Below are 23774 nucleotides of genomic sequence, written 5' to 3' on the forward strand. Positions count from 1 at the left end.
TGTGTGTATATGTGTGCGTGTGCGTGTATTTTAATGAGTGTGTGCATTAAAAATGCTGTCTGCACCACAATACTCTGGACCATCCCGCAGAGGCTCTCCCTCAACTCAGAACTGTTCTTAGTTTCCTCATTTGTGCAGTGGCCTGAAGCTGGTGGCTGTAGATGCTGCCCTGACATAGATGTGTAACCCATGGGGAAAACCTGACTTAGCGCTGTGTGGTTCCCAAACCACCGATATCGGTGTCACCTCGGAACCTCAAGTGCAGGTTCTCTGGGGCAACGCAGATCTGCAGAATCCGAAGTCAGGGGCCAGAGCTTCTAGGCTCTTCTCATTCGCACCAAAGTTCGAGAGCCTGGTTTGGAGTATAAGCTTTGTCATCCAGCATGGCTTCTGAGGAAGCAAGGTGAGGAGGTCATTGCCATAGGCTGAATGCTGCCCGTCTCTTGCCGAGAGGTTGTGTCTGTGACTGGCGGTACTCTAGCTTAGGAACGCCAACAAATCTAATGGCCTAGAAATTCACGAAGCCCGTTCCCTGGGGTCTATGTGAACGGACACTGTTTTCAGTACTGAAGAGCCTCCCACTGGGCTTCCTTGGCTCCACCCTTGCCATCACCTCTTCCTCTCTCTAGGCTGCCCTTTGTCCTTGGGCTCATTTCTCCTTTCCTACAGCATGGCATTGTGAGGAAAAGGGTGCCCTGAAGTCATCTGGCCTGGTTTATAGTCCCAGCATGGTGATCCTGAGTGTATTGTTAACCTGATCTTCAGTTAACTTACCTCAGAAGAAAGGCTGGTGAGGACTAAATGACCCACACTGATGCCCAATGAAAGTAGATCACTGCCGAGTAAAGTGGCACATGCCTGTAATCCTGGCACTTGGGAAATGGAGGAAGGAAATTCAGGGGTTTAAGACAAGTCTCAGCCACACAACAATGAGTGCAAGTTCATATATATATGAAACACACAGAGAGACAAACTGTTGCTGAGCTATTGCTGCCATTGTTGCTGTTGGCCCCTCGCTGGGTCTCAGCTCCCCTCTGTGCGTCCACTCCATTGGGCTTTCGGAATACAGATACAGCAGCCTGATCTTTCTGCTCCCAGTTGAAGTCGGACACATTTAGCAGATGAGCAGGAAGGAACATCTCACTCTGGAGAAATGAGCAGCAGGGTGTATGTTAGTTGAGAGAGCATTTGCTTCATTTTCCAGGCCCCTTCTTAAAAAAATATCCCCCTTACTCTATGGCCCTAATGCCACCTGCCATATAGCCCCCACCCCACCCCCAGGTCCACAGCTTTGCAGTGACTAGCTGCAAAGGGACTTTGAAGTCAAAGAGACCCTCCCATATCCCAGTTCTGCAGCCAGCCAGCCAGTGACCTTGGGAATGCGTCTTGGTTTCCTCATCTCTAACAGGATAACAATGCATCTCCTTCTCAGAGTTGTTGGGAGGAACAAATGAAGTGATGTGTGATGGACCAGACAGGGCAGAAGAACTGAAGTGCACACACAATTTCAGCCACACTGCCTCATGGGAGGGGATTGGGCTTAGAAGTAGGCTGCACGTGTTTATCAAGAGAAAACAGCCCAGGCTGGTGTTTTGTTTATTTGTTTGTTTGGGGTTTTGTTTGTTTTGTTTTTTCCCCTGAAGGAAAGGTGTCTCTGGGTAACATCTCTGGCTGTCCTGGAGCTAATTTGATAGAGATGTGCCTGCCTCTGCCTCCGGAGTGGTGGGATTAAAGGTGAGCACCGCCACCACCTGGCTCAGGCTGGTTGGTATTTTTGATAAGCTTCGTACCCTCAGGGGTGAGCTGCCATTGCTTTGTCCTGTAGCCCTGCACTTAGAGAGAGCCAAGAGGTCTGAATTCCCAGGGTTCACCACTGTGGCCCAGCCAGCCCTTAGGACTCTTCTCCCACCAAAGGAGGAAGCCCATTTCATTGCTTCTCAGAGAAGAAAGTAGACTCAGGAAAGTAGACTCAGTGGCAGCATAGTCAAGACTTGCTCTTTGTAGAAATACATCAGGGATGAGCCTCTTTGACTGAGCTCCTACAGTGGGGCGCTAAATGGGCAGTACTTTGACATCCAGAAACAGTGGTCTCCCCCTCAGATGGTTTCCTGGGCCTTCCTGAGAGGCAGGCAGAAGCAACCGCAAGCTCAGCTGCACTTATCTCCTGGCACCTGGAGGAGGAAATGAAGGCGCAATTAACTGTACAGGGCGGGTGGTTTGTGCAGCTTAAGTTCAGATAAAAAGTTTAATTATCCCTAAGCCCTAATACAAATTAATTAGCCTTCCGTATTAGGGAGGTAAGCTTCCATGCTCTTGCCTCAGCCGAGACAGCACTCTGGATTACTGAGGACATGCTCAGAGAGGGGGCAGGAAGCAGAGAACCCTGAGTCCTGAATTCCCACCTGTGCAGTAGAGACAGGTGCCCGATGATAGAGGGTCTAGGTGGAGTCCTAAGTCCTGTGCTTAGAACAGCACCTTTGTTTTACATTTTATTTATACTTGTTTCTTTATTGGGGGCCAGAGCACACACGTGGAAGTCAGAGGACAACTCGATGGAGTAATTTTTCTCTCCTGCCATGTGAATTGAACTCAGGGTGCCATGTTTGGCAGCAAGCTACCTTTATCCAGTGAACTATCTCAACCTGCCCCATAAAGGCTTTCTTGCTCCTATAGTTCCCATCTGTATAGCCTGGGTGGTGTTGGGTGGGGGGTGGAGCTTGGAATGGAGATGAAGCTCTGGGTTTAAATGGATTTCTAGGTTCTGACTTTTTTTTTCCTTAGCCCTGTCTTTTGAAATGCCACAGAGAAAGCAGGCCACATATTTCCATTGAGACTCAGAGAACTATAACTAACTGCCCCCCCCCAACCTGGCACACCTGCCCACTTGCCATTGGCCCTCATGGTCATTACCATACTTTGGCTGTTATGTGACAGGCATGTTGTTTCTGCAGTGCCACTGTACATGGTCTTACGCATTGCACTGCATGTGGCTTTTACACATGGCCTGCGTGTTCCACACACATTTCTTGGAACACTTTGATCAGGACACTGACATCCTTAGATTTGCATAGTAAGCACTCACATCTTTGTGTAACGTAAGAAGTCATACCTACAGGCCTTTGTAGATGCCCGGTGTAAAACTAACAGTGACCTGAGTCCATGGCTTGATAAATGCCTTTGAAGAGTGAGTATGTTCACAGATAGGGACTCCACTGTTCTAATACTGCCAGGAAACCAAGAAAGAAAGGGCAAGTGCTATGCCTAAGGTCACCAGCTAGTGGCAAAGCCAGGTGTTGGGCCCTCAGCAGGCAGCCTGGCACTCATGATCCATGCTTTTGACCAGTATGCTCTACCGCTACTACTTGGGGCATGGAGACAAGATGGAGAAGAGGGAGCCAGTTCCAGCTGAGTCCCTAGAGCTCTCTTCTGGGACTATCATCTCCCCCATTTCCTCTGTTTCTTCTACCTGGGAGAGTAGGAAGCAAAGGATGGAGGGGGGCTGTAGGAGATAGACCAGGTCTAACCCCAGCATTCTGCCTCTTTCTGTTCGACTGACCTTGAGCAAGGTTGAGCAAGGGCTTGTGCTCTTTAGACTTTGGCTTCTCATCTCTGCCTGAGAGTGAGGGTTACCCTGAGCCCCACAGGTGGGGATCAAGTTAGCTTTCAGTTCACCCCTTCCTTCCATGATTGCCCTTCCCAGCCCCACCCACTCCTTCAAGCCAAATATCCCCATTGTTTACATGGAAGATTTCTGCATGCTGCTCCATCCTACCCTCTTCCTTTGTGTGGGACTCGGTTATGCAGTCTCCTCTAGGTACCCCGCCTGTAACACAGCCTGGAAATGCAGTGCTGTGTGTGTCGAGGGAGGGAGAGCCACTCTCTGGACTACCTTCCCGGGATCTATTTTTCCTGTCTAGCCAGTGTAAGATGGCATGAAGAGTTGAGAAGCTGTTACATGGATGGCCAGTGCTGAAGTTAAATTCCCCATGATTTCTTTTTCTTTTTTTTTAAATATAGACTACCGTGTGCTATGCAAGTCATTGATTATTTGAATCAAATCCTGATGGTATCATTTATCTTTGTTAGAATTAATCTGGCTGATTTCACCCATGATTACAACCTGCTAAAACCCCTTTGACTCCTAAAGACTCCACTTCATAGTAACTCTGTCATTGAGAAATTTGAAAAAAAAAAAAAAAGAAGTAGAAGAAGTTCAGAACAATCAGCGGCAGCCCTTCCGTTAGCATCTTTATAGGATCCAAATGAAAGAAGAGCAAACAAAACTAATAACCACTGGTGAGCTGGGTCAACGGGGGTGGGAGCAAGGACAGAACAACTGAGACGTGGGGAAGTCAGGGGTACAGCTGGTCCTCAGCAACGGCTAGGAGAGCAGCTCCACCTCCATCATGTTCCACCCTACATCTCCTTCTGAGCTTCAGCCCTAGTCCTTCCTAACAGTAATGTGGTCTTTACCCACTGCAGAAAATGTAGCTGCCAATAGCTCTGAGACTGGCATTTTGAAACTTCAAGCTCTTTGAAAGAGATTGGTCTGGTCCCAAAGGAATATTCTGTACGGTCCAAGAATGATCTGCAGTAGCCATGCTTTTGGTTTTGAATGAGTGAGTTTATCGAGTGTGTGGCAAGCAAAAGGAAAAAGAGTGAATAGCAAGGAACAGATAGGCTGAAACAGCAGATAGATAGCAAAACAGCATCAAATCGAGCACTCGAAGCCTCCAGCAGAGATGAATGAAGCAGCCCGACTGAGAAAGCAAACAATAGGTAAAAGCATCAAATCGAGGGCTTATAAACATCCAGCAGAAATTGACTGGGGAAGCCTTGTTGAGGCAGCCAGCTGGAGTTCTTGATTGAGAGAGTCCTGACAGAGCTGAGTGTCCCCACAGGTGAGGTGAGGCTTCCGAGTAAAAGAACAAATAACAGCAGAGAAATAACATCACCACATTGGGCGCTTACATTCATTCAGCAGAAACAGACTGGGGAAGCTGAGGCAGTCAGCTGGAGTTCCTGGTTGAGAGAGTCCTGATCAGAAAGACATTTCCATCTTCTCCATGGATAGGTTTCTGGATTCCTGTTCCTACTGTATGCATTTTATAGTGTGGTACAGACAATAACAGTGGGAAATAACTTATCTTCTAGCTGTTCTCAAAGACACAGTGTTAAACATTAACTGTTAAACATTACCATGTGACCCCTAGCTCATGAAAAATAAATCAGACACACTAAGTCTGCTAGAAGAAAAAGTGGGAAAAGCCTTGACCTCATTGGCACAGAAGACAACTTCCTGAACAGAACACCAACAGCACAGGCTCTAAGATCAACAGTTAATAAATGGGACCTCATGAAACTGAGAAGCTTCAGTAAGTAAAGGACACTGTCAACAGAACAAAATTAAACAATGGGGCACAGAGCTAAACAGGGAATTCTCAACAGAGGAATATCGAATAGTGGAAACACACTTAAAGAAATGCTCACATCTTTAGTCATCAGGGAAATATAAATCAAAATGACTCTGAGATTCCATCTTACACCCTTCAGAAGGGCTCAGATCAAAAACTTAAGTGACAACACATGCTAGAGAGGATGTGGAAAAAGGGGAACCCTCCTCCGTTGCTGGTGGGAGTGCAAACTTGTACAACCACTTTGAAAATCAATCTGTTGCTTTCTCAGAAAACTTGGAATAGTTCTCTCTCAAGATCCAGCTATATCACTCCTGAACATACACCCGAAAGATGCTCCACCATACAATAAAATCATTTGTTCAACTATGTTCATAGCAGCTTTATTGGTAATAGCCAGGATCTAGAAACAACCCAGATGTCCCTAACTGAAGAATGTATACAGAAATTGTAGTACATTTATACAATGGAATACTACCCAGCTATTAAAAACAAGGAAATAATGAAATTTGCAGGCAAATGGATGGAACTAGAAAAGATCATCCTGAGTGAGGTAACCCAGAAGCTGAAAGACACACATGATATATACTCACTTATAAGTAGATATTAGCCATATAATATAGTATAATAAAATCCACAGACCTGAAAAAGCTAAATAGCAAGGAAGACTTTAGGGGAATGCTGAATTCTCAATCAGAAGGGCAAACGGGATAGACACCGGAAGCAGTGGAAGAGAGGGAAAAAGACAGGAACAGATTATAGATGACCTCTGAAAGACTCCACCTAGCAGGGGATCAAAGCAGATGCAGAGACTCATAGCCTAACTTTGGTCAGAGCACAGGGAGTCTTATGGAAAAAGGGGAGAAAGACTCACAGGGGACAGGAACTGCACAAGGAGACCAACAGAGTAAAAAAATCTGGGCCCAGAGGGGTCTGCAGATACTGATGCACCAACCATGCATGGAGAAGACCTAGACCCCTGCTCAGATATAGCCCATGGGCAGCTCAGTCTCTATGTGGGTTTCCCTAGTAAGGGTAGCAGGGGCTGCTCTAACATGAACTCGGTTGCCTGCTCTTTGATCAATATTCCCTGGCAAGGTGTCCTTGCCAGGCCACAGAGGAAGAGGACCCAGGCAGTCCTGATGAGACTTGATAGGCTAGGGTTAGATGGTAGGCGAGGAGAACTCCCCCTTTCAGTGGACTAGGGGAGGAGGATGGGGGAAAGAGGGAGGGAAGGTGGGACTGGGAGGAGATGAGAGAAGGGGCTACAATTTGGATATAAGTGAATAAATTGTAAATATAAATAAATAAATGAAAACATGTAAAAGCTAATACACAATTGTTCACCTATTATGAATGCTTCATAATAGGTAAAAGGTGAAAACAACCCTGTTGCCTGCCAGCTGATGAATCAGTTCACGGAATGTGACATATCCACACAAGTGAATATTATGGAGACATAAGAAGGAATTGAGAGGTCTTCATACATGTCAGCACATGGTTGACTCTTGAACATGCTGAGTAAAAAGAAGTCAGGCACAAAGACCATGAATTCTGTGTTCATGAGTAAAACATCCAGTGTAGAGAAGTCTACCGAGACCGCATCGGTGGGATGTGGATGGTCTCAGACTTGTACTGAATGTGTGCTTTTGGTGGGTTATAAAGGTGTCCTGTGGCAGGATTATAGTTCAGTAGTAGGACATTAGTGTAGCATGCAGGAAGCCCTGGGTTCATTCTCCAAAAGGGGCACACACACACACACACACACACACACACACACACTTGTTAGGGACTTCACATGTAGCTCACTGGTAGTGTACTTTCCTTAGACTGTGTAGCCCTGGATTTGATTCCTGATAGAAACAAACAATTACCTCGGGGTGGTAGAAAGCGCAACTGGACAACTATGATAAAAGCTGATGAAATATACAGCTCACATAGTTGAATGTTATAGTGTATTAACTGTATCTCAATAAAGTGGTCAGAAATGAATCTAGGGTAGAAACTCATTGACACAGCATAGGAAAGTCCCAGCCTTATTTTGAACTTGCTGTGACCAGAGGAAATGAAAGCAGAGTGGCCAGAGTGTTGCTGGCAGCTTTTCTAGACAGAGTTCATGTCTTATTGGTGAATGAGGGTCACATAGTAGGTTATGGCTACACAAAAAAGTCCACCATGCTATTAAAAAAAAAAAAACTTACAACTACCTGAGCATGAAACTAAACTTTTTTTCTGAATTATTTTTATAGTTCTGGGGATATGAAGCCCGTTCTATAGGTGGTGGTATAGGCTCGGGTTAAATAAATTGCCCAGGGTCATTTAACTAGTTAGTGGCCCAGGGTGGAAACCCAGGGCTGATTCCAGGTCTTGTCTCAATTATTAGGCCATGCTGCCTCCCTCTGGCTTTATACTAGTTGCTGGAACACACCGCTGGAGACCTAACTTTAGATTCCTTCTTTTTTTCATGCCTACTCTTTCACTAAAGGAGACCCTCCTAACGGTGCTGTGCACTTTCTTTGCCAGCATGGGAGCACTGTTGGTTATCTTGAAGACGTGCCAGAAGACTCGAGATAGTCACTCAGCCCCGTCTAACCACTCCTCCATCCTTACTGCATCCATTCCACTTCCCCTAGCTTGTCAAGGATAGAAAGAACTGGGGCAAAAAGGCATCCTGCAAAGTCATGATGTGATGGGCCTCTAGCCATCTCCTGATCTGCCAGCCAGTTAACCTCACTCTCAAAACAAAAAATAAGGTTAAGTTGGCAAGATGTGTGCATAACAAATCAAACATGGCTTATTTTCCATGAGTCCACAAGCTGTCCACTTAATAATCTGCTTTTGAATTCTGCCAGCAATCTGATGGCAGAAGTGATGGATGCCAAGTCCGCTGGTCTGTGGTTTCTCGATTTAAAAATACCAACAAAGCAATCTTAAATCTCTAGTCTCTTGGTGATCAGAGACCTCAAGCAGTGGTTCAGCAGCCCCACCCGTACTCCCTCCTGTCTCCAGGGTAGGGGCTGTGTGCATCTCTGATGGGAATCCACTGAGTCCAGCTAGGCACATGCCCACTCTCCCTCCCAGACTCCAATCTCCAAACCCTTCTGATGGGCATAGGTCCCAATCTTTTCCAGATGAAATGCATTCCTCTCGGCGGAGAAGGCAGAAGTCCCAGGGGAGTGGAGTCCTTCTGTTTTCTTCGTCATCTGCTCCCTCAGACCATCTGTCCAGTAGTGGGTATAGCTTCCTTCCCCGTTATTTCTTCAAATGTCCAAAACAACCACCATGTTTTACTTAGCATTTTTCATGAGCCTCAGCCACTCCCCAGTGCAGCTTTCCTGACTCTGGTCTTCTGTCCTCCTGCCATCTTCAGTTTCATCCATGGTCATAGACCCACAGGTACCTTTCAGTCTGTCGTGACATCAAAAATCTCAGCTAACGTGATCTATTGCATGGAAGCTGTTTGTCTCCATCACTGGAATTGTGTGGATTTGAAACAATTACCTGTTTTTAGAGCTCCCACCAACAGAAAGCATGGTTTCCAGAATGCCTGCAGAAAAGCAAGCGTGTTTAATAGGCTATATATGTGGTAGTGAGATTCTAACACCGGTTACTCTTGTTATTTTCATTTTATAAAGGAATCTGAGGTCCAAAGTAGCAACCCTCCAAGATCACGCAGTCATTTAATAGTGGTCTAGGAGGATCTGGAACCAAGATCATTTAGTAAAAAAAAAAAAAAAAAATCCAAGCTCTTACCCCTCCCCCACCACCTTCCTGAGTGTCAAGGCTGAAAAGGCAAGTGTGTGTTGGGGGGGACAGCTTAAGCCAAACCTAGGGCTCTGAATAGTGTAGAGGAAGGGGAGGAAAACAGTTCTCAGAGCTACTTCATAAGGTTTGTGTGGGGCTCAAATAAGGCCATTTGTTTATGTATTCATTCCCCATCAATTGTCAACCCTGCCCTGTTTGCAATCCTCAGGTTTTCAGGTAAGGACCTCGGGCCTCCAACGTGGCTTAACCTGTCTCCTTCCACATCTTCCCTGGGAACCCAGGACACCTGGGTCCCCTCAGAATCACTACCTTTAAGGTTCATCATTTTAGTGGCAAACACTCCTGGACACGCTAAGGCTGCTTCTGCTAGAGACACAGAGGGCTCACGGTTTTGGCCAAGGGAATTGTCACAGTTCTTTCCTTCATAAGGCCTTTAAATTATCTCAGTAAAGAGGAAGCCAGACATAACCACTGTGGAGAGCATCTTATTGATTGCAGGAAGGAGGCTCAGGCCAGCCTGCCTGGGGCTGAGCAGGGGCCAGGCCACACTGGTCCCAGGGGCAGCTGCCAGTGAGTAGGAAGCACTTAAGAGAATTCCAAGCTGAGAGGAGTCCCGCATTACTCCAAAGTGGCTAAAGGGATTAAGTGTCAGAGAGCATGCGCATCTCTGAGACAATATGGTTGGTAGAAAGGAGATCAAATCAAGAACAACAGGCTTCATCCCAGCTAAGTAACAGCCAAGCCATTCAAGTTCTCGAAGCCTCAGTTCCTGCATGTGTGCGACAGGGCAAAGAATCTGAGGGCTCATGAGCTCATGGTAAACCCCTAAGAGCTTTATAAGTTGTGACTCTCCACATGAGCAGATGCTGAGTTTATTTTTTTTGTTGTTGTGGTTTGTTTGCTACCTTCATTATCATACATGAGAACCCACTGCTGTTCTGTCTCCAGCTCACCGGTAGCTCCTCGCGTGCTTGTGTGCAGATCCAAACCCCTTGCCACCACATCCTGGGTGCTGAATGCTGGTTCTGCCTCACTCTGATGCCTCCTGTACATAACCCCCTCTTCTCTGAGTGCAGCCATGCTGGCCCCTTGACAATACCTGAACCTTCTGCTGGGTACACCCAGGCCCAGGGTTTTACAGGGCTGGAAGTTTCACTCACATTTCACCACAGTGAGGCCTTTCCTAACCACAGCATTTACATCTGTTCTCTTCATAGAAACAGCCACATGCCACAGAGTTGTCGTGCTTTTTAATATGCATTTTCCTTTAATAAAAATCTCTGAGAATTTTATAAAATGTATTTTAGTCATATTTACCCATAAATGTTTCCCCTAACTCTTCCCAGATCCACCCTGTTAGAGTTTCTATTAATGTGATAAACTACCGTGATCAAAATAAACTTGGAGAGAAAAGAGTTTTATTTCAGTTCACAAGTCTTGGATCATACTCCATCACAGAAGGAAGTCAGGACAGAAACCCAGGACAGGAACCTGAAGGCAGGAACTGAAGCAGAAGCCATGGAGGAACTGTGCTTACTGGCTTGTTCCTATTGGTTTATTTGGTTACTTTCTTATACAACTCAGGAACACCTACCCGAGTAGGCTGGGCCCTCCCACATCAATCACTAATCAAGAAAACACTGGACAGACTTGCCTATATGATTTTTCTCAATGGAGAGTCCGTCTTCCATAATGACCTTAGTTTGTGTCAACCTAGTTTGTGTCAGGTTGACAGAAAACTAACCTGCACACATCTCCACCTTCCTGCCTGCCCCAACTTTTCTCTTGTCTTCTTCCTCCTCCTCCTGCTCCTCTTCCTCCTTTTCTTCCTCCTCCTCCTCTTCTGGTTGTTGTTAATTTAATAATCATCAACTGTAATTTGTGCTGTCTGTATATCTCTGGGTACGGGGCCACTCACTAGAACATGGTTGGTTGACCTACCAGGAGCCATATCTTCAAAGAGTATTTCCCATCTTCCCCCAAAGCCATCAAATGTCCACATCTGCTAAGTTAGGTGTGGGGACTCTTGAACCCCTTCTCATTCCATGCTAAAATGTTAACTGTCTTAATCTTGCAGAGTCAAGCACAGTTACTGTGAGTTCATGAGTGCTGCTATTCTGTCATGGCCAGAAGACATTCTTTTAATTCAGTCCTCCCCAACCTCTGGGTCTTATATTCTTTTTGTCCCCACATTCATGATAACCCCTGAGCCTAGGGAAAGAAATATGATACAGGCAGGCACCTCATGGGTGGCTGAACACTCCACAGTCACTTATTCAATGAACTTTAAAGAGTTATACATTTCTGCATTCACCACCATCTACTCACAAAGATGTTTCTCTGATGTTTCATCAACTCCAGTTTGTGATGTCCATGTAATTCTAGATGCGGGGCCACCCCTGGATTGTGGTTGACCTACCAGGAGCCATATCTTCACAGAAAACTGACTGTTCCTCCCTACTAAAAGTCATCATGTGTTCATAGCTCCTCATTTAGGGACTCCTGTGGATCAGGCCTTAAAGGCAAACAAAAGTTCTTAGTTACCCCCCTCCCAACGTTCATTCTGCTTTGCCATCCATTACTGCAGTTCACAGGGCTTATCTTGCCATTATTGCAGTTCACAGGGTTCGCAGCTGGATAACACTGCCCTTGACTTCCCCCCACCCCAGAATCCTACATAGCACTTTCTAGTACTGTGAAATCTAGCCAGCAGGAAGAAAGATTCCTGGTCAGTACCAACTTGATTTCTCCATGTCCTATGACCAGTATATGTGGTGTCTTCATCAATAGAGTCTTACCAAATTCTGGTGGTCAACCAAGAGCAGTGGCAAGGTGCTGTGTTGTTTAGGCAATCTCCAGGACATCTTTGCCTGATAACTCAAGGGGAGGTGTCCTACACGCAGCACTGGGCTTTTTATTTGGCAACCTATATCTTCTTGGAGGAGCATTAATCCTTTTGCAGGATAATTGCAATTAACCTGTTCTGTATTATAAATATAATATCTATCATATTATATTTACTATATATTCATATATGTATATATATATATTTGGGTGTGTATGTATGTGTGTGTAGTTATAAAATAGTAGGTTGCCATACAGCTTTTTCAACCATCCTTGGAGTTAGTCATCCCTCCCCAACCCCTCCTTGCCCTACCCTCTTATCCCTCTCACCACTTAAACCTCTTGCTCTGTCATTCCCCTTTCCCCTTCATATCTCCTGTGTTTCACTATCCTCCCACCCTGAAGATCTTTCTTTCCCCTCCACGCCAATGGTTCCTTTTTGGTTTCTGGGTTCTACAGATACTCCAAATTGAAAACAAATCTAAGGCTTGATGCTACAAATCTATCTATGAGTGAGAATGTGTAACATTTGGCTTTCTGGGTCTGGTTACCTTCTTACCACAGTTTTTTTTTTTTTTTTAATGGGATCATTTTACCCATGTGTGTCCTTCCTTATAGAAAGTTGGCTCCATGAGCACTCTCTCTAAGATTATGGCCCTGAAGCCTATGTGTAGTATCTTCCATGAAATTCTGATGGATGGATGGATGGATGGATGAATGAATGAATGAATGAATGAATGAGGGAGGGAGTGAATGGTTGGCTGAGAAGCCTCACTTGTCTCTCACACGGTCCCTTACTTATATCCTCTCTCTTCCCCCCAACTCTTCTCCCTCTCTCTCACAGATATGGAGACATGGTGCCCAAGACAATCGCAGGGAAGATATTTGGTTCCATCTGCTCCCTGAGCGGTGTCCTGGTCATTGCTCTGCCAGTCCCTGTGATAGTGTCCAACTTCAGCAGAATCTACCACCAGAACCAGAGAGCAGATAAACGCAGGGCACAAAAGGTAAGCCTTAGGGCCAAGGTTGGAGGAGGGAGGCGTGGGAAGCGTGGGGACCTCAGGCAGGCTTGCCAGGCCTAGGTTCTTTGGAGGATTCCTGCAGACTCCCTCTGATAGGCAACTTCATGTCCCCTCCTACCCACCAAAGTCCCCAGTTCCAGCACAGGTTCTGCTGCTACAGAATGTAGCCAACCCTCTCTTATTGACATGTAACCTGGTTGCCCTCCTTTCAAGTAGCCTAATGAACTGACCCGTAGCTCCACTTCTACTCCCCTAGCCATGGCCACCAAGCAACTCCTGGCTCCTTTTTCCCATCCGAGAGCTTACCAGGAAACAAAATGTCATTTTAATATTCTGTTGAGGGCCTAGACAAAACCAAGCAACGAAAATAAATGTGAAGAAAAGGAAAAAAACAGAAAACAAAACAAACAAACAAACAAAAAAACAAACACTACGAAAGAAGAACATACTGCAGCCACTGAGTTCTGGGTCAAGCGGAACATGAAGTGATAGTGAGCACCAGGTGCATATAAAACTCACAGAGCCCAGTTAGTGACTGGAGAGTCAGCATCAGGTCTGGGGAAAGTCCTGGGCTCTGCCGAGTCTGTGCTTAGGATGGCAGGTAAGTGAAATACCAGTATCTGCCCTTACCGAGCAAGATGTCTACCGGCTGCTGGGCTAAGAGCCTCTTTTGCACTCAGCCTTCAGGCTTCTATCTGGGACAGCACAGCCACACCACCAGTCCTGAGACATCTCTTCCAGAGATTGCTCCTGGCAGTACTTTTTACCAGGGTCCTGTGTTGTTTACATTTGCGTTTCTGTGACAAATGCCTGTCCTGTGCAAAAGGAAAAAGGAACTAATAAATTAATTAATAAATAATAAAAAAGAAAAATAGTTATTTGGCCCACAGTTTCAGAAGGATTAGTCTGTCTGGTTGGTCCCCAAACCTCATGGCAGCAGGGGAAAGCACAAGATGGAGAATGCTCTTCACCTCTTGGTGGGCAGGTGGCAGAGAGGAGGGAAATGCTTTCTCTTTTGCTTTTTTTTTTTTTTTTTTCATCTGAGCCTACAGCCCACATAATAGTACCATTCACATTAAAGTGGGTCTTCTGCTGGGCAATGTTGGCATATACCTTTAATCCCAGAGGCAGAGGCAGATGGCTCTCTGTGAGTTCAAGGCCAGCCTGGTCTATAAAGAGAGTCCAAGACAGCCAGGGCTCTGTGTAACTGAGAAACCCTGTCTCAAAAGAACAAAACATGAAAATAAAAATAAAAAATAAAAAAAACATGGGTCTTCTTCAATTAACTCTCCGTGGACATCATGGACACTCCAGGCGTGTCTCACCTGCCTCCTGGGTGATTCTAAATTCAATAAACTTGGAAAAGACCAGAAGAAAAGGGATATCTGAAGTGAAGTTTTCACTTCCCTTTTTGATCTAGGATGAAATGGCATCCTTATTGTCTCAGGCTCTGGAGGGCATGATCTGGGTTTCTGAGTGCAAAGGACGGAAGTGCACCTTACTGGAAGGGTAGCTTAGAGACAAGGATTCTGCTCTGCGTATTTTATTTTTCCTTCTATCCCTTCACTTCTTCTTCAGACAGTTATGTAAGTACCTCCCAAGAGACGGGCCTACAGCTAGGTTACTTGCTCCCACTTGCAGGAGCAACCCCTGGGTAGAGCCTAATACTGGACAAAAGAATCTAGAACCCCAGAACAGGTCTGTATAAACTGGCTATAAAAAAAAGCCACAAGTTTTAAGTTAAATCTAAAACAATGGTTGCATAACAGTATGCATAGAACAGCAAACAGCAAAATACACAGTGGATAATATAATCATATACTAACTCTGCTTGGTCCCCACATCCCAAGTATGACCTGTTGTGTGTCCTTGTGTCACCTCCTCCTTGCCTTCCTGTTTCCCTGTCCCCATGCCTGCTCTGTGATTTTGCCAGCCATAAGCTCTTCTTTCTGACATCCTCTGCCCCCTGCAGCATCTACTTTTTATCTCTTCACCCAAGGTCAAGGTCTCCAGACTCCCAGATACTCCAGAAACAAAAGTCTTATCTCTCCCTGCTCAAGTCAGCTGTGAACAAAGACTAAATTCATCACACAATTCTAAATAATGGGGCAGAGAAAAACTGGTCTCACGTATCTAAGCCCTGAGACTAGGGAACCCTGTAGCACCCACCGCCTGCACACCCGGGCAAGCACGAACTCAGGTTTCCTGCAGAGCTGGTAGGGTTCTCAGCAGTGGCAGGTTCAAGGTAGCTGTGCTCCGTAGCTGCCTTTCCCTCCCTGCCCACACTATTCCTACTTCTCAAAGAAGCCCATCTGCAAAGACTGAATAACTGTGAAGATTCCCCGAAGACTGGATAGAGCTTGTTATGTGTGATTAAAATCCAGAAGAACCAAATCTGGCTTTTCCCTCCCTCTAAACTACTCAAAGTGAGCCCTCCCCAACCCATTCCTCTCTCCTTTGAAATAAGTAAATGTTTACAGTGTTTTCATCTAGCCTGGATACTGTTTCTCCTCAAGGTTGCACAGCTCTGGTCTCTTTCACCTTGGGTTTCTCACAAGAGGAAAAAAAAAACAAAACAAAACAATACTGTCTGCTTCCAACACTCAGTTTATCATGGTGAGCTGAGGCAAAAGTGGGCCCCAGGGACTTAGTGAAAGTGGAAAGATAGGACAGGGAGGAGGTTATGAGGAGTTAATGATAGACCTTAGCCTTGACCATGTTCTGGGAGCTGTGCGGACATAAAAGTAAGCTCCAGCCCAGGTAAGTCCCCCAAAGAAATTGGTGCCATCACATATACCCAGGGGGACTGTCTTCTCTGGTCCAAGAGAACTAGAAATGAGCCAAGGTTGTCTAGAAAAGGCTCATGGGATAGGGCCTTGAGAAGCCTCCGCCTGTACTAGCTCCACCCACATTCTTTGGTTTCAGGGGAGATTGTTTAAGTTTTGCTTACATTTTTATTTTTGTTCTGCTGGGGATTAAACCCAGGGCCTTGTGCACGGTAAGGAAAAGCTCTATCCCTTAACTACACCCCGTGCCCCATCTCGTTTTTTAAAGGAATATTTTATTGGCATAATTATACATTCACAGGTAGTTGCAAAAACAGACCCTTTGTCTACTTTGACCAATTTCGTCTAATGATAACATTTTCTAAAACTATATAGTACACAAAGGGAGGCCACTCCGCTCACCCATCTTCTCCAGATCATGTTAAGTTTTGTTTTTGTTGTGTTTTACGCCCATGTAGTTTCTTCACTAATGTAGGTTTCTGCAGGCCCAGCAGCATCATGACAGGAAGACTAGCCAGTTTCTACATGAGAACCCCTGTGGCTCTTATAACCACACTCCGGCTATACCTCCATCCTTCGCTTACTCCTGGGAACTGTTTGTCTGATCTCCACTTATAAAATGTTTTCATTTAAAAAGTTGCATATATGTACTCATACAGTAGGTAACCTTAAGAAGTTGCACTTTTTTCATCCATATAATTCCCAGAGACTAATTATATCACTAGTCCCTTATTCTATGACAAGTTGTGCAGATACTCAGAAGGCCAAAACAGGAGAATCATAAGTTCTAGGCCAACCTGGGCTACATCATTCAAAACTAGCCTGGGCAACTCAACAAGATTTCTGTCTCAAAAACAAAAAAGAAAAAATTAAAGTCCATACACACACACACACACACACACACACACACACACACACACACACAATCCATTCGCTTTTCTCACTAACTAGTGTTCAATTGGATATTTGTCTGTTGAAGATCTAGGCTAGGAATGGTTTCCAGATATTACAAGTAAGTTTTGTGAACATTCTTGTGTTCACATTTATAACAACATAAGTCTCAGTGTCTCTCTGATAAATGTTTACCTACACAACTGCTTGTGTTTCCATTTCTCCCTTATCCTCCTTCTGCCCCTTTTAGGGCAAGAGATACAAAGACCCGTGTCCAGGCAGTCCCTGCCAGCCGCCAGCTAGGAAGTCTCAGTTGTGCCAGGTTCCATGGGGGTCACTGGATGGTCCTGATCAGTAATGGTGCCTGGCTGTGTCCAGGGCTGACAGTGCTGCTCTGGATCTGTCCTCCACAGTTCCATTTGTACTTGTTGAGGATTCAGATTCCTGGGCTTTGGTCTTCAAGGTTAGAAATGTACCTGAAGAGGGAGGAAAGAGAAAGATTTGCCTTCCTAGTTGGAAGACATGAACTTTCTAGTCCATTCCCTTACCCTGGCTGAATGGCTCCTCTTCATGCACTCCATTTTTTAAATCAATCCATTATTAATTGTTTGGCCTTTGAAATATCCTAGAAGGCCTCTGCATTCTCTTGTAGTTTATAGTGTCCTCATGGTCTTGGAAGAGGGTGGAAGCTCACCAGTCCACACAAAGACATGATAATAGCTTTATAAACATAGACTTCCAGCCACCTGTGCTTGCTCTTTCTTCTTTGCTCTTTCTTCTTTGCTCGAACTCCTGCTCAGTGCAGAGCCTGAACTGATGCTGGCAATAAAATAACGCGCATAAGCCCCAAGCTCTGCCCCTTGGGAACAGAAAACCAAGCAGAAAGCACCACCAACTTTTTTTTTTATTAATTACACTTTATTCATTTTGTATCCCTCCATAAGCCCCTCCCACTTCCCCTCCCGACCCCACCCTCCCTCCCCCTTCTTCACGCATGCCCCTCCCCAAGTCCACTGATAGGGGAGGTCCTCTTCTCCTTCCTTCTGATCTTAGTCTATAAGATCACATCAGGATGGACATCAGAAGAAGAAGAAAACAGTAAACAACCTAGGAACCTGCCACAGAGGGCCTCTGAAAGCCTCTGCTCTGCAGACTATCAAAGCAGACGCTGAGACTTATGGCCAACTATTGGGCAGAGTGCATGGAATTTTATGTAAGATGTGGGAAATAGTAAGAGCTGGAGAGGACGGGAACCCCACAAGGAGAGCAACAGAACCAGAAAATTTGAACACAGGGAACTTCCCAGAGACTCATACTCCAACCAAGGACTATTCATGGAGATAACCTAGAACCCCTGCACAGAAGTAGCACATGGCAGTTCAGTGCCCAAGTGGGTTACATAGTAATGGGAAGAGGGACTGCCTATGACATAAACTGATTGGCCTGCTCTTTGATCACCTCCCTCTGAGGGGGGAGCAGCCTTACCAGGCCACACCACCAACTTTTTACACACTGGATACCATTCTGCAAATATACTTCAAACTTCTGTATCCAGCTTGGGAATGATTAAATGATACAATGTGTTTGATGTGACAATCTTCTGCTTTAATAGAAACCAGAGTGAGATAATATTAAAAAGAAGTGCCACAGAGGAGGACAAGAGAACCTTTCATCTCTGGAAAGTAATAAAGACAGAGCCTACATATGAGAAAGGTCTGCCTCTAAATGGCAATCAGATTATATAAGGCTGTAATGGGCTTGACACAATTGGATTTCCATATGCAGCTCTCAACACCTAGCCTTCCCCCAAAGCGACAGCAGCCAACTCTATGAACTATGAGGGACTTACTTGCCTCTAAACATTTGGCCATGAGAGGGTTGCAGCAAGCTTCCTGGGCAGACTCATCCTAGACGTGGAATGAATGAATGAATGAATTTATTTTTCTCAGAAATGGAGAGTGACAGTACTGACTCATTGGCCTTTCTTTCCCATGCCCCCCCTTTCATTCTTTCCATCTAGAGGAGTAACCATCCTTGGACTTACAGGAAGACACTCCTGTTAGAACTTAGATTCTAACCCCTTCCCCATACTCAAAGACCAGAGAAAAGAGCTGAATTGTCTCTGCAAGAAGATACTGGCCAGTGGGGGAGTTCCCAGGAGACAGGGATCATGACATATCCTTTATGATTCTCTTGACAGCCCATGGCTTCTCTTAGCAGATGAACCAACCCAAGCAGGATGGTTGGGAGAGGATAGCAAGAAAGGAAAATTGCCACAATGTCCCAGACCCTTTCTGCCAGAGTCCAGGTTCAAGTTACATGTCGATGCATCCAGAGGCGGGAAGTGGATCCTCCAGATTAGGACTATGAATCTCATGGGCTCTTCTGCTTCTCACAGCAACAGCTTGGAGCTGCTTCTAGATCTATAGAGCCCAGTCTACGAACGCTAAGCCAGGACTTTCCTCCAGTCCCAGACTAGACATCACATTCCTCTCTTTTTGCTATACTGTTGTCATGGCTGGTGGTCATTAGAAAAAGAGAGCAGCCAGCATATATTGTATGGCTAGCCCCTCCCATCTCCTCAGCCAGCAAGTGAAATGAGCTTGGCCCAAGAGGCTATGCAACCCTGCTATGGGGGGGTGGGGGGATTGGGCTTCTGCTGAGGGCTTTCCCAGGGAAGGTTTCAGTTGTGGTAGGGAAAGCCAAAGTGGTTTATTGGAATGTGTTTTTCTGCCATCTACAAACACCAGGCCACCTCTATGTATGTTATACTCTTCCCACTTCGGTGCCCAGCATAGATATATATTGAGACATCCATTTGTACATCTACTCCCAAGGTCAGTTGGGCACCTATAAACTCGTCTCTTTAAAAAGAGAGAGCCTCCTGGTAACAGAGCAATCTTTCTGCCCTCAGGGAAGCTACATTCTAGCATAGGAGAGAAACAGTAGCAAGACAAGCCCTATGCTTCCCTAATGAGAAGTGCTAGAAAATAGACACGGGAGTTAAGAGGGGTTGGTGGAACCATTGCTTTCTTTGCCTTTTTTCATAATTAATACCTACACACATAGGGAACCAATCACACTGGAACCCAGGAGAGAATCAGGACAGCTAACCCACACTGTCCTCTAGGGACCCTACAGTCTTGTTAGAGAAAGGAAGTAAATGAATGGCACATGACATTGTGCAATACTGGGTGGAAAAAGTCAGGAGAGAGAGCTTGAAAATGTGTTCCTTCAACCAAGACTCCACCCAGGCTAAAGATTTATGAAGATTCCTAGAGTCCTGACCATGGCTAAATTGCAAAAGTGGGTTCATAGACCTTGGATCCATTCAGGGTCTATATACAGAGATGTATAAGGCTAAAGGCTCATTTTCCCTTATCAGACAATGCTGGGGAAACCAGCCTCAGTGGAGCAGCTGCTGTCACTGGCTTTGCCAGGCTTGCTCTTCTTGTATCTTATCGCCTCTCTTTTTATCTGCCAATCACAGAAAGCCCGCCTTGCTAGGATCCGTGTGGCCAAAACAGGAAGCTCCAATGCCTACCTGCACAGCAAGCGCAATGGGCTCCTCAATGAAGCTCTGGAGCTGACAGTAAGTGCCCAAAAAACCTGGCAGAGGAGATAAGACAGAAATAGGCTTGTTTGCTCATCCACAGGTACCAATGCTCCCCAGAAAGCCCTAGTTTAGACACTGATGGAGACATGTTTCCAAATGTTCCCATCAACATCTCTCTCCTAAGATTATTACTGCTGCCCATTACCCAGCTGTTGACAAGGGCCCCCAGCCCAAGGCCAAGCATGTTTTATGGTGGCCTTAATATGGCTTACCAAGATTTTCCCCATGCCCTTCTACCTTCTGTAAAGAAACGAAGAGGCTGGAGAGAGGAGAAGACGTGAGTTTTGTACTTAGTCCTTTTTTTTTTTTTTTTCTCCCTAGGGCACCCCAGAAGAGGAGCACATGAGCAAGGCCACCTCACTCATCGAGAGCCAGCACCACCACCTGCTACACTGCTTAGAAAAGACCACTGTGAGTTCCAGCCTACTGCCCGCTCCTGCCTCATCCCTGACCTCCCAAGGCTGTACTCACATTATAATCCTAGGCCAAAGAGTTAGTCTGTCCCCTTCCATTCCAAAAAAGTAGTGACGAGGTCTGTCAGCCCCCAGAATGAAGATGCCAAGGGGTGGGGCCAGGCCACCAGAGTGAGAGATCAGCCATGTCCTGAAGAGAAGAGGCCACTGCCATAGCCTTCCCATTTTCCCTAACACCAGCCATGTGTCTTGATTACTGAGGGTTGAGAGTTCTGTTTTCCATTCCTCAGTTCTGATGGGTATCGCCCTACAAGACTCAAGCTGAATTTACACAGGACAGTAGAGAAGGGGGTAAATTTTTTTGTCCCATCCCTGTAGCTGGGTTGAGGCCATCCATGGGTCTCTTTGTGCCTGCATTAATGAAGAAGGTAATCTGTATCTTTTTTTCTTTAGCCAAGAATTTATGAGTCCCAAACCCACTTAGTAACCTTGCAATTTTGTAGGGAGTTAAGATTGTGAAAGGGCAATTGCTAATGGAAATCATGGCTTAGGGTGCCACAGCTGGAATGGGAATGATGCTTGTGCCTTACCAACAGCCTGAAAGGAAGGGCAGTAGGGCCAACCCAGAACCCTTGGCAAAAAGTGTTAGGAACAGTAGGGTGGGAAAAGACAGAATAGGACAGCTGATGTGAGTGTCTTCCCTGCTCCTTTCCAGAAGTACCCTAGAGCCTAGAGTCAGGGCTCAGCACACTCTGAAAAGGAACTTACTGATTCCTAGCAGCTTATAACCAGCCTCCCAGATGCTAGATGCCCCTTACTCTGAACTGAAAATGGATACGGAATGAGATCTTCCAAATAAGAAAGTGCTCTGCAAACCCAAGTTTCAGCATTTATGGTCAAAAACTATATATGCATATCTGGAAGTTCTCCCAAGGACACTGAGCTTGCCAATGGGATGGGCCCAGACCCCACTGCCCTTTCCAAGTTGCATGTGCTGGGTGGAATGTTTAAATTAAAAGGACATGGGAGAAATCACTGAGTTTTGAAGGGCTGGAATGTTGGCACTGGGAGATTAATAGGTGGAATGCTGGTGTTGAAGGGGTGGAATGCTGAATCTGAGGGAATGCTGGATTGATTGCAAGGTCAGGTTATTGGAATGCTGGATTTTAGGGAAGGAATGTGGCACCCAGGGGGTAGAATGTTGGGATAGGAAAAGGAGAATGTTGGTATGGAAAGAGTGAATGTTGGGTTAAGCAGGCTCCTATTGGAACCAATGGGGTGAAATGTGGGGACAAGGGAAGCAGAATGCTGGAACAAGGGCTGGAATGTTGAACTTGGGGAGGGGGGTCATGAAATGCTGGGATTGAGAAGTTGGGATGTCAGAACTGGAATGCTGGAATGTTCAATCAATGGTGTTTCTATCTTCTGTTGGCATGTTGTCCTGTAGGGGTTGTCCTATCTTGTGGATGATCCCCTGTTATCTGTACGAACCTCCACCATCAAGGTATAACTTTATAAATTTAATTGCTCTTCTCTCTGAATCTTGAGTCTGTGGATCTCCTCTGCTTACCCCTAGTCTGGTTTTCTGCATGTGCAACTGATTCTTCCTGGCTTATGCTATCTCTGCTGTCACACCCAGTACCAGCTCAGTCTTCTACTATTCTTGCACCCAAATTATGCAGTTTCTTTCTCCACTCTTTCCTTTGACCTCCCCAGGGGCTTAGATGGAGCAGTGGAACTCAGCTTCAAGGTTAATTTCCTCTGGAATGCCCATGTGACATACATCTCTATGCTACCTTCCCAGTTTCCTGGAAATTCCTGGTATTGGCTGTCAGGGGAACCCTTCTCTGAACTCTGTTCTTTTATTTCTCTTTCTCCTCACTCTGACAGCCTTAGCCATACTGTCAATGCCACAGAGTTTTAGTCACCTTATCCAAGCAACCATTTTCCAATTGTCCTGGGTTTAGTGACAAGCCACTCTTATGACCTAAATAGTCAGCACACTGTTAACATTCTTTCCCATGTTTACACCTGACCTAGGGAATCCTGCACTGCCAGGTACAGGTATAGATCCATATGCTATAAACAGGAAAAAAGAACAACCATTAGAAGAAATTTTATCCCTGGCAGTTTGACCCCTTTGCATTCAAGAGCAATGCCCCTCCAATTCTCTAAAGGGTCCAAAATGTTTACAAACTTATATCACACCTGTAAGAGACATCAGATGTGCAAAGGTGACCTAGAAGACTCATATTCAGTGGCTTCAGAGCTTACTAAGAAAGTTTTTATTCTAGCTCTGATGATGCCACTAAGTGTGTCTGTGTCCTCTGTGCCCCTTCTCCTCAAAGTATATGGCACATAATGACTTAACAATGGTGTCCCTGCCCAGTCTCATGGCCAGGGAAGTCAGTTTGATTCTTTTGACATTGACACCTGTAGATATGAAACCCTTCCCAAACACTTACCTATAATCTAGGCATCTGGGGGGTCCTTCATTAAAGGCCTCAAATAGACAGACAGCCATACAGATACTGGGGCTCAGCTCTCCCTCCCTTCTTTTTCTTCACTTTTTCTCCTTCCTCCCACAGAACCACGAATTTATTGATGAGCAGATGTTTGAGCAGAACTGCATGGAGAGCTCAATGCAGAACTATCCGTCCACCAGAAGTCCTTCTCTGTCCAGCCATTCGGGCCTCACCACCACCTGCTGCTCCCGCCGTAGCAAGAAGACCACACACCTGCCCAACTCTAACCTGCCAGCCACCCGCCTGCGCAGCATGCAAGAGCTCAGCACGATCCACATCCAGGGCAGTGAGCAGCCCTCCCTCACCACCAGGTGGGTGGCTTCCATTCCTGACACCCCCAAAGTCTTGAGTCATTCCCTTTCCAGAATTAAACAATCTCAGCATTAGAGCCTGGGGGTCCCCTAGTGGCTTCCCTTATCTACTGCATGGGACCCCTCTGCTTTCTCCCCACTATTCCTTCTCATGTATGGAAGTTAATCCAAGGGTCTTCATAGGGCT

The 23774-nt window shown here is 45.8% G+C and overlaps 1 protein-coding gene across 2 annotated transcripts in view; it reads left to right on the forward strand.

Annotated features, from left to right (window-relative positions):
• The window catches only part of Kcnd3 (potassium voltage-gated channel subfamily D member 3), a 225835-nt gene that overhangs the window by 196682 nt on the left and 5379 nt on the right, over window positions 1-23774 (forward strand). Inside the window, exons 3-7 of one of the 2 annotated variants that reach the window (XM_055628938.1) lie at window positions 12868-13030; window positions 20213-20314; window positions 20660-20749; window positions 22199-22255; window positions 23340-23587. In XM_055628938.1, coding sequence (XP_055484913.1) covers window positions 12868-13030; window positions 20213-20314; window positions 20660-20749; window positions 22199-22255; window positions 23340-23587 — 660 coding nt within the window. The remainder of the gene's footprint in view (window positions 1-12867; window positions 13031-20212; window positions 20315-20659; window positions 20750-22198; window positions 22256-23339; window positions 23588-23774) is intronic. The other variant, XM_055628947.1, reaches the window with a different exon arrangement.

The sequence above is a fragment of the Psammomys obesus genome, unplaced genomic scaffold (genome assembly GCF_907164565.1).
Source record: "Psammomys obesus unplaced genomic scaffold, mPsaObe1.curated_primary_1811, whole genome shotgun sequence".
In the NCBI taxonomy this organism is placed as follows: Eukaryota; Metazoa; Chordata; class Mammalia; order Rodentia; family Muridae; genus Psammomys; species Psammomys obesus.